Source organism: Nothobranchius furzeri, chromosome 5, assembly GCF_043380555.1.
Source record: "Nothobranchius furzeri strain GRZ-AD chromosome 5, NfurGRZ-RIMD1, whole genome shotgun sequence".
In the NCBI taxonomy this organism is placed as follows: domain Eukaryota; kingdom Metazoa; phylum Chordata; class Actinopteri; order Cyprinodontiformes; family Nothobranchiidae; genus Nothobranchius; species Nothobranchius furzeri.
The window spans coordinates 61,107,439-61,118,896 of NC_091745.1; the positions used below are offsets into that span (position 1 = coordinate 61,107,439).

Here is an 11,458-nt window from a genome sequence, read left to right on the forward strand (position 1 = left end):
CCGGAGACGGGCTTGGTGTGGGCTGCCACATGCCTGCGAACCTGAGATGGAATGGTACGGCGGGAGGGCGGCTCGTTTTTTGTCTCGGCCAGGAGGAGGAGGCGGAGGGAGCCGGGAGAACCAGACTGGGTGGAGCGACGCCTCGGCCGGCCCCATCCAGCTCGCAGACGGCCGGAGCTCCTGGCGGATGGAGCAGATGGGGCGGGCTATGGGAGGGTCTAGCGCAAAGAGGGAGGGGGAGGTGGAATGGAAGGAGGAGGGGTGAGGAGGAGGAGGAGGCGGCACGGGTGCTGTTTCTCCAGTCTCTTTCCCCCTGTCTTTGTCTCACACACTCTTTTGTTAGCCATGCCTAGCCTGCTGGTTCTAGCAGGGATCATGGAGAAAAATGGGGGCTACGCCGGGGATCTGGCCGGCTCCGGCTTCGGCGGTGAGGGGCTCCTGCCGCCCGACGAGGAGGAGGACGACTCCCGTGCTCTCAGGGTCGCGCTGGGCCAGCTGTCTCTGCTGGGGCTCGGGGAAGGCGAGGACGGCGGCGGAGGTGGTGGAGCCCCGACAACAGGAGTCGTCCAGGACCGGAGTAACAACAACAACAACCACCTCCACAACCACGCCAACACCAGCGGGGACGCTGCCATCCTGCAAGGGAAGAGCAAGTTGTGCGCCCTGTACGAGAGCTCCTCAAGTGAGACGAAGGGACGAGGCTGCAACATCACGGAATGCGTCCCGGTGCCGAGCTCCGAACATGTGGCCGAAATAGTGGGAAGACAAGGTAAAGCTCCGGCTTCCGTCCAGAACCGAGCCCCCAAAACTTCTCCTTCCTCCTGAAAGCAGAGGTGCATGCTCCCTCTGCTCCTGCTCTCCAACTGTTACCTGGTGTTTTTCACAAAGAAAAGGGAGTGGTGTGTGTGTGTGTGTGTGTGTGTTACTCCTCAAAGGCACCATCCTCCCACTTTTCTCTGTTACAAGTTCTGATGGTTGAGCAGAACCCGTCCGCGTGTCGCTTTGCGCGCATTTCCAGCTTTTTGAGTGAATTTGCGCACATTAGGACGGGCTGAGGAAGCGGATGGTTCCACATGCACGCCATCAATGTCAGCGCGCAGACACGCCGGAGCGGGAGAGCACTTGCTTCCTTTGTCGTCTGAGACGCGCCAGACTGTTTGGGAAAAAAAAAGATCCTTCTTATTATTGTCATTAGTTTTTCATAAAACGCGCAGCAGCGGAGGAGAAGGAAGTCTCCCACTCTGAGCCTAACCCAACCACCCAAATCCTGTTTTGGGGGGCTAGTGTGTCCTCGTGTCTCAGCTGCTCCGCCGCCTTGTTGTTTACGTTCAGACCGTTGGCCCAGTGACACAATTGGACAAAGAGACTCTGGCCACGTTGGAGTTGTGGTTCTGGTCATCAGGTCAAGGACTTGGGAGGTCCAGACTAAATCCAGATGGTTTTGGTTTTTAGTGTTTGTTGAACATAGGTGAAGTTGAGCTGTCAAACAAAGGTGTGTGTGTGTGAGAGAGGTGATTTTTAGAATATAATTTGAACACACAGGATGCTCTTAAATAGTGACTCAGCCAGAAGTTGCACCCAAAAAATGGGGGGGGGGTTACATTTAAGAGCTTTTGTTTAGTTTTGATATTATTTATCACCAACTTTCTGCTGCTTAGTTACAGAAATACTGAAAGTGTTTTCTTTTTAAATATAATTGTTTTTATTGATTTGTGCTAATGTGTCTGCCTCCCTTCCTCTGATGGTCTGTAGCATGCGAAAGCTGGGTGATGTAGTCACGCCTTGGAGCCTCTCTCCACAGCACGCTCTCAGCCACATGGTAGTCTGTCGTGGGGGGTGGGGGGGCTCAGACTGAGGCACAAAGACTGCAGGGTGGGTGAGGTTCTGCTAGGAAAGCTCTGCTTTACCTCAAAACAAACACATGAAGGCTCCACGAGAGCAGCCAGGACTCCTGTAGGAATTTTCCTTTTGTGCTCCTTTTGCCCTTATTTTGGTTTTTACTCTGAAATGTAAGTTTTGTATTTTAATGGGGAAATTGATCAAGTGGATCCGGTGAGTTCAGCGAGGGGTTGCTGGGTTTTTTTTTTGGGGGGGGGGGGGGGGTGAAATGATGTCTACAGCTTCCTGTCATGAAGGCATGCTTCTTTTCTCCAGTCAGAGCTCCTCTCCTACGATGCAGCGTGGCTTTGTTTTGGATTACCTCATCCTGTATAGTTCAGCAGATTGGGAGGAAATCTGTCTCTAATGGCTCTAATTCCTGATTCTGATTAATTCATTTTCATCCATTTCATTTATTAATAAGTCTTTAATGAAGACATTAACACAGACTTGTTAAGACCTAAAATGTAATTGGAGAAAGCAAATTTACTAATCGTTCCTTAAGCCCCCGTGTCATGGGCAGGTCTATTAGCCTAATACCAAGCGTGGTCTTAGAGGGCATTTCCAGAATTGGGGCATGATCAAATCTAACCTCTCTGAGCATCGCTGTCCTTCCTTCTGTACACTTGCTTCCCAGGAAGTGAGCATTTCTCCGCAAAGTGGGTCTTTGTGGCGGCATTAGGGAAATATCCTGCTTCAATCTGAAGTGCCTTTAGACGCTTTCACGCCTGCTGCTGTGAGACTCAGGTGGCTAACGCTGAGTAGGGCCTTCCTCGGTTTGAGCTGCCGTGTTTAGGAGGCGCCCGAGACCAGAAACACACTCTGAACTTGTCGATAAAATGTGGAAATCTTAATGAGGAGGATGCCAGTGCAAACGGGTGTAGGCTTGTGCATTATTCCTCCTTGGTGTAATGAAGAGAGCTGCTGTCGTTTTATACCGCTATTCTTCTTGACCTCAAATGTACCGGTCCTCTTTAAATAATGACAGAAACAAAACATCCTGTTGTGTCCTCAAACAAGGTTGAGTAAACTGTATAAAATAACATTATCCTGTACTTGATCATGCCAGAGCATCGTCCTGAAAGCACTTTAAATGCGTAAAGAGACCAAAAAAACTGCAGATTTAGAATGAAAGATGGCCTAAAACCAAACATTACATGGGTTTACCATTGTCCTGCAAGTTCAAGGAGAGGTCACTGGCTTGATGAAAGTTAAAGAATCGGAAATAGCTGACACATCTGTTGTCTTTGAAAGCCCAGAAGTAAGACAAACTGGACAATTTATTGATGTCACTTTGCTTCCCATCCTAGATTAAATATTTTATTTAATTTTTATTTCCTCCTTGAAGGAATAAAAATTCCAGCTGTCTTTAATCTGAACCGGTTAGAACTACCATGACCGAGAACCTTCCAGAGCATACTTGGTATGTTGTGATTTGGAGCAAAATAAACCCACGAGTGCGGGAAACCCCACGAATTATGCTAATGATTGGGTTACTGGTAACTTAAGCTGATGCCTTCAGCAGATGTCAGTAACATCTTCACTTGATTAGTGAAATGGAAAACCATAGCTCTGAATGGTTATTTTTGGTATTGAACCTCTAAATGTGTCGTTTCAGGTTGCAAGATCAAAGCCCTGCGAGCCAAGACCAACACCTACATCAAAACTCCGGTACGAGGCGAGGAGCCCGTGTTCCTGATCACGGGCCGGAAGGAAGACGTCGCTTTGGCCCGCCGTGAGATCATATCTGCCGCAGAGCACTTCTCCATGCTTCGAGCGTCTCGTAATAAGCTAGGCGTGTCCTTCAGTGGCTCTCCACCCACACCGCTTCCAGGTCAGACCACCATTCAGGTGAGAGTGCCATACCGCGTTGTGGGGCTGGTGGTGGGGCCCAAAGGCTCCACCATCAAGCGTATCCAGCAGCAGACCTGCACTTACATTGTCACTCCCAGCCGGGACCGAGACCCCGTCTTTGAGATCACCGGGTCACCGAGCAATGCCGAGCGGGCCCGCGAGGAGATCGAAGCCCACATCGCCTTTCGAACGGGAGGTCTGCATGACCACAACAACGAGAACGACTGTTTGGGTCCAAACGGCGGAAGCAGCCCAGTGAGCAGCACTGGTGGTCTGGAGAGCCGGCTACAGCAGGTGTGGGGGCTGCAGGGGGGCCAGCGCAAGCCCCTCACCAGCAGCTACCGCCAGAACTTCTCAGACACCATAGTTGGAGGGGGAAACGGAGGAGGCGGAGAGGGAGGGGGGATCTACAACAAGACCAACTTCTCCAGCTCCGGGGAAAAGCCATGCTCCTACTTTGGATCTGAGGGTACCCAGGGCTGGGGTGACCCCGACTACCCCAAACAGGTGTCCTTTTACACCCAGCAGCGCTCCAAGAGCTTCGGAGGCCTCCCGCTGCCCCTGACCAGACTGTCTCCGGGCTTGAATGAGCCTTGTGGAGGTGGAACCACCAATAGTTCATCAGTCACCAGCATTGTATCGGGCTCGCCTCATGCCCAGGCCCGCCGTGCCCACAGTGAGCCCACCTCTGCTGTGGAGGGCTTCCCGGGCCGCCTGCCAGTGCCAGACTCGCCACCGGCCACCGTGCGGGACTGCATGACCTGCTTTGAGAGCAAAGTGACGGCTGCCTTGGTGCCCTGTGGCCATAACCTGTTCTGCATGGAGTGTGCCATTCGAATCTGTGAGCTGAACCACCCGGAGTGTCCGGTGTGCCATACCCAGGTCACACAGGCCATCCGGATATTCTCCTAAAGAACCACGTCAGTTTTTATCCTTTGTTCCCTCAGTGTTTCTTCAATAATTATTTACTGTTCTTATGATTATTATTATTATTATACACATTTTTGTTTTTCAAAAAATTTAAAAAACAATCAAGCAGATATTTTAGAAGGCCCTGCTTGCTTTACTAAAAAGTATAAGAAATATTTTGAAGTTTTTCTTTTTTTTATATATATATATATGCATATATATTTTATAATAGTTTTGTTTATAAGAGAAGTATAGTACCCTGCATTTTCAGTTTTTGGACTGCTGCTGTTTTTCATTCATGAATCTCAGTGTAGGCAGGAGTAATGTGAACATTTTAATAATCAAATTTTTATTTTACCATGAAGTGGGTTTATACTGAAGGAAGATGATTGTTGAGGAACCCAGTCTGCACGTCTCTGACCCACAACGTCAATGTTGTTATTAGAAGGAAAAGAAAAATGTCATTGCACCTTACAATCATCTGGGTCTAAAGTAGGATTGTCAATCGTACCTTAAAATTTGCAGAAGCAGATGTGAAGGTAAATTCAACCTTTTTCAGATATACTGTGATTGTGGTTTTATATAATTGGTCCAAAATATTTTGGTAAATTGAAAATGTGAATAGATTGGGTCCATTCAGGATCTGAACAAAGAAACACGAAGCAGATCTTTATTTCATTCTTAAAAATCAGATAAAGAAAGGAAAAGGATGTCAACTATTTATAGGAACCAGTTAAATGTTACTGATTTAAATATTTACAGAAAGAGAGGGAGGCTGTTTACAGATAAAACTGTTTGTCTGGTAGCCATTTGTGACACTTTGGTCACTGCAGCTTGTTGAACAGATTCAGTCATACTCGCCGCTCGTGGCACTTGAAAAGCACCGATTCAGTTTGAGGAGAAAAAGACGCTGGAATTTATCCAGCTGGCCTGGTCCCGAGATCCCCGGTGGACTTGTCTCAAAGCCACCTTAACCACGCTTTATTGTCTCGTGTGGTCGTTTGGCTGCAGTCGATGAACAATGCGGGACACAGCGTCACCCCCCCCCCCCCCCAACACACACACACACACAACCTCAGTCTCCCCAATAACAAGCATCTCTGAGGCATGTGCCGCTGCAGACGAAGCCGAGTAAAAAGGTGTAAAATGTTTCCTGATTTAGCAGCAGCTTACAAGAGTTGATAAAGTAAAATACAGAGTCCAGGACGGTAATCCTTCCTCCTCGTCTCTGTCGCTGACAGCATGATGTGTGAGCTGCGAGGGGGCTGCTGTAATTAGCAAAGCTGTACAGGAGCAGGTGTTTCATGGCACATTGTGGCTTTGACCCCAGGTTTGGAGGTCTCGCCAAGCCCCCTTTCTTTCTCTGTATTCTCTGGGAGTGGCTTTCATACCCCCATGCCTCTCCCAGGCTTACAGTTGGAGCTTATTGTCTGGGCAGCGACGGCGTGGGCTGCACCGGACACGGCCTGGATCTGCTCATTCATAATTAGGGAAATGGGCTGGTCCAGGTGCGGACCGTGTGGGGACTCTGGACCCTAAAAGGGGGGTGTTGGGTGGGGGTGGGGGGCTTCTGGATGCAGCTGGGGAACAGGACCCCTGCTTCCACTCCCCTTTTTCTAGCCCACGGGGGTGGGGTGGGGGGGACTTCTTTTGTTCAAAAACATCCAAGCACACACACACAAGTGCAGAATGACACTAGCTGGATCTGGCAGCTGTGAAATAAAATGGAGGTTTAGGAGTGAAATAAACTGTCCAGTTACCTGGAATATTTATCCCACAAAATGTTACAGTGGTGCGGTATGGGACCCTCCCCCTTACGGGACAGGGCATGGATCGTGTGGTCGTTACTGTAAGGGCCAATGGCGGCCCCCTTCGCCTTACGTTCAGCTCTCAGAATGAAATCAGACTATTGTAATTGACAGGAAGGCAGAGGAAACGCCCCATTTAACCAGCACTCATGCTGAATCAAATTACACACCCTCTGCGTCTGCCTTAGCCCCAGCCTGGGGATTTCAGAGGGCTAGAGGAGCGGATGGGGGAGGTAGGGATTAAAACTGTTGAATGATGGGAGGTGGGGGAGCTGAAAAAAGACAGAAGTATGCTTCAAGACAAAAAAAAAAAAAAAAAAAAAAAACCTAAACCCCGCAGACTGAGGTGCTCTGTCGATGATCTGAGTGTTTGTGTCCTGAGCTGCTGTCACATGTTCACCATGTGTCGTGGTGCCACAAGTGATTCACCGCCCCTTGGCCAGAACTCGGCTTCTGTCTTGTTTTAACAATAAAGTCCTGAAGGCAGAAACACACAAAGCAGAGACTGATATAGGTGCAGTGTGCTCACATAAAGCACCACGAAGTCTTCTGAGGGGCTGGACCGGTTTGGGGAGGTGGAGAATTGCACAGCGTTTTGGCCGAAGCTTTCAGCATCACAGTCTAGGCGGGACAACACTGCTCTTTGAACTTAGTATTATTTTTTTTATTTTGCTTTCTGCCTTAATATTTTATGGAATATTGCCATTGCTTTGGCTTAACAAGGTAGCAACTTTGGCCTTTGATAGCACCACACCCCAAAAGCAACTTTTTACAGAACTTATTTTTGGATAAGACGAATGTGAATCAAACCGCTTGGGTGGGGATTAGAGGGATTCTGGACATTAGGCTTCGAAAACATACCCACAAAATACAGAATGAAGCACCTTATTACAAAACATTTGATTAATACCAAACCGACCACTGATGGTGAAATATATCTCAGAATTTGAAAGACATGCACATAAGGATTCCCTATCATTTATTTAGTGTTTTGGTGGTTCTTGTTCCTAATTGTGGCAATTTGGGAGACCTCTCAACCATCGAGTCAATGCTGTTGACATTTTAATTTGTTCAGTTTTGCACTGGTTTTATTGAAGAGATGTCTTATTAGAGATTCTCCCAGTTTAGGCGCTGTAAGTTAATGAGTGTTGTTGGGAAGCACTCTTCTGTAAATATAGTGTGTGAATCAGTTAGGAAAAGGCGGATGCCTGAAACAAGTTTTCCTTATTTTTACAATCTCAAAAGTGTCATTTGTCAGCGTGTTTGGGTTTAGGGAGAGCTAATCTTTTATATATGTGCCCCATCACCTGTTTGACTATTATAGTATATTAGATAGATCCATACGTGTAAGAAATATTATTTAAACTTAGTATTTCATCCAAATATAGAGATAAAACTTAACCAGACACTACTATAAACTGTAATAATGAATTTTATCAATCCACTGATGTACTTAATCACAAATAAAAACTCAAATGAGTATGTTTAATAGTTTTTACCCCAACAGAAGAAAGCAGTTTTTATTTATCAGGATGAAAAGCAATAATATTGACGACACTGGGACAATAAACGGTCTGTTTTATTAAATATTGCTGGATTATTAGAATAATTCCACCGTGTTTCTGTCTGATCCCAGTGGAGAATCTAATATACCACAAAAGAAACTCCCAAAAGCTGCAGGGTCTCACTTATTTATTGCAGTTGAACTTTAGAAGGATGAACGTGTGAATCTGAACGTTGTTCGAGCTGGTTCTGGTTCTGATGGGCTGACGTCGCATCCATTTGGACGAAGGACCGCTAACACCATCCACGTGATTCTTTAAGGTTCCACTGCAGATCAGACGAGCTCGTGTTAGCTTAACATGAGTTCTTGTTCAGAAATGTACAATTTAATGGCCTCGTTTTGTATTTGTTTTGCACTGCCTGCTTTTCTTTGAAAGAAAAAGGTCAGACGTAGCCAAAGAACAATGTTTAACTTATTTTAGCATCAATTTAAACTGGCTTAGAGTTTACTGAAGCGAGAAACGATCTCATCGTTCAAATTACTCCCAATAGTCCAAAAATAAATGAATTTCAAATGAACACGTATCACGTTTCAGTGTTGTAGTTTATTAGACACCACTAACGGACTCGTTTCGCCCCAAACAGTTCAGACAGGAGAACATCCAGACTCTGCAGATCGCTAACGGGGTGGGTCACTTGTCTGATAAACTTGACCAATCTGGAGAAGTTCAGATTAAAATTGAAATTTATGTAGATTTAGATGGATTAAAAAAAATCAGACCAATAAAGACAATTATAGGTTTTAAAAAAATCAACAAAATGCTGGAGTTTTTCTCAGAATCATTAAGAGGCATTAATTCCTACGTGTAACTGCATGTTTGTGAAATATAGTACAGGCTAAGATTTATCAAAATAAAAGCTACAAGCGCATACAAGGATTCATCAGCCTGTTATCTAAAGTGTAAAAAAAAAAAAGCTTTAAGACCTTAAAGAGAACATCAGTTTAAATCATATATTTACTGCGTAGTTTAACTAATTGAGACATAGTTTATGATTCCTAGTAGGAATATGCTAAGTTTTATTTGTCCGGCTCACCAGAACGAGAGACTTTTAATTGTGCGGATCAGCAAAAGGTAGGACAAAGTAGTGGTTTATTATGTTGGTGTTAGTATTATTTACAGTAATGTATTCTGGCTGCATTGAGTAAAAGTAGATGTTTTTCTTCTCTTCATATCAGAAAGGTCTTTATGCATTTATGTAGAATCCCTTTTAAGGAGTGATAGGAAATCCTTATTTTCAGTGGATGCATTTAAGCAATTCTACCAACCTGTCAAAGTCACACATTAAAGCAAGCAATGCATTTGAATGTAAACAACAACAAAAAAGGAGTGGGAAAAACACCTTAATGCACTCTTGTTTTGTCAGTTTAAAAGTGAGCTTTAAGTTTGTTTGTTTTTGGGAAAGAATTTGCAACAGGTTTTCAATGTAGTCTATATTTGAGTTCTTCCACATGCATTTATAGAAAGTAACTTAAAAAACGAATAAAAAAACATATTACAGTTTTTCAAATCTATTTTGCTAACATGGGTTATTATTTCATAGAAAGCAGAGGAAAAAAAGTCAGTATCTGGATGTTATTTATGAAAAATAAAAAAAGAAACAGCATATTTATGAGTAACCTCAAGACATTTTGTTTTTTAATTAAAATGACAAGAAGTTAATATATTTCTAAACACAGGGAAGTCAGTTTCTACTAATGAAATAAGAAGTATTATTTATGAGCGCTATGGACACTTTTCTCATGTGCTTCACAGAGAATGGAGTAACTGGGAGAAGTCTCCCATAGGGGAAATTCTACCTTCAGACGTGCACTACTCCAACACCAGTGCACTAACAATGGAATAATTACAGAAAATATAATATTTTTAGAATTTGGAGATATTTTAGTCACAGAGCATCATTTTTGTGCCTCAATTATATCTATTTTTCCTGCATCAGCATTCTTTGTGCAGTGCTGCTTGCTGTACCCCCCCCCCCCCCCCCCAACTAACCCCATGTTACTGACTGAAACCCATTACTCATTTCCTCTGTAATCTAAACTTGTTTTTTCTTATTGAAATATTAAATAAAAAAAACTGCACTGGTTGGAATGAATGAGGCAGCTGTGACCCTCTTGCCCGGTTGGGCCACTAACAACTTGTAAACGTTTTCATTCACACATTTCCTTCATCTGCTACTCAGTCTGTGATCGATCGGTGACGAGGCGAAACCGGCTCAAAAAGGCCTTTCTGATTGACTTTTGCTGATGCGTTGATTAGGTGAGGTGTAAGTGAAGGCATCGCGGGGCAGACGACAGCACACTGTGTAGATTTATATGTACTTAGATAAACGTGCACACACACACACACACTCAGCAGATTCATTGCCGTAATAGTTTGCATGTATATTGTATGGTCACTTAGACAGGAGAAACGGTGCCGGGCGCGGCGGCTGGATGCTACGCCGGCGCACGCGGACCGGGTCTCCTCTGTAGAATTTCATAGTTGGAGTCTCTTTAGAAAGTGGAAAACTGTGATGAGTTCGGAGCCAGTCAGAGACCATTTCAGACTCCACGCCCAACCCCACCTTCTTTTTACCTGAAATGATCATTTGTTCCCATTTGGGAAAGAGCAGAAACTTTTTGAAAATGAATAAAAGGCGAGGACGCATCCCTGTGGTGGCGTGTAAAGCTCGGGGACTGACATGACGCTCGCTGGCGAAACTCAACCCTTTCCAAAGAGGCCGATGCAGTCTGACAGTTTGTCTTTGGTAGCGTTTCCGATATTTCCAGCACAGTAGAGGTGCTTCATACCGGTCTAATAGTGGTTGTAGTGCATTAGTTTTTGGGCCGGCAGCAGCTGGCGTTAGTTTCTGGTTTCTCTGTGAACAGTCGGGGGGGTCGCCGCTGAGGCCCTCTGCAGTGGAACGTCAACTTTGATGGAGAAAGAAAAAAAAAAGTTTTCGAACTCTGTTACAGTGTGCCATGCCCGGACGGGGCATGTGATTATTGCAGGTTTATTTCTTATAGCACATGTTTTTTTTGTGAATTACATTTTTGAAGACGATTTTTATTAATATTATTATTATGATTATTATTGTATCTGCGCCATGTTAGTTCTGGTTCTTTGTTATTTTTCCAAGATTGAAAATGTATTGTAAATGTTTCTAATAAAACAAAAAACAAAATGATCTCCAACTCAAACACATTATGTGTTTTCTATACTTTTATTTTGGCGACATGAGTCCTGATGGCTAAATTGATCTTTGGATAATGACTATTAATATTTAATATCAGTAATTAGAGGAACAATATCATTCTCCAGCACTTTGCAAACATCTTAAATTACACAGGACATTAGAAGTTCTGGTCCGGCCATGTCAATAATCTGGGATGAACTTTAATGGTTTCTGAAATCACGAGTCCAATCAGCCCGGAGACTCCTTTTTAAAACTCAGACACATGAAAA

The 11,458-nt window shown here is 44.7% G+C and overlaps 1 protein-coding gene across 1 annotated transcript; it reads left to right on the forward strand.

Moving 5' to 3' along the window:
- Positions 1-261: 261 nt before the first annotated feature.
- On the forward strand, positions 262-5,297 carry mex3a (mex-3 RNA binding family member A). Its single transcript, XM_015949719.3, has 2 exons — positions 262-769; positions 3,497-5,297. Exons 1-2 carry the CDS (start codon positions 346-348, stop codon positions 4,642-4,644), a joined length of 1,572 nt encoding a protein of 523 aa, XP_015805205.2. The 5' UTR covers positions 262-345; the 3' UTR covers positions 4,645-5,297.
- Positions 5,298-11,458: the final 6,161 nt, after the last annotated feature.

Excerpts from the sequence above, each read along its gene's own strand:
- mex3a (XM_015949719.3), top strand. The coding sequence starts at position 346 with ATGCCTAGCCTGCTGGTTCTAGCAGGGATCATGGAGAAAAATGGGGGC. Across the intron at positions 770-3,496 it reads CGAAATAGTGGGAAGACAAG|GTTGCAAGATCAAAGCCCTG; the intron begins GTAAAGCTCCGG and ends GTGTCGTTTCAG.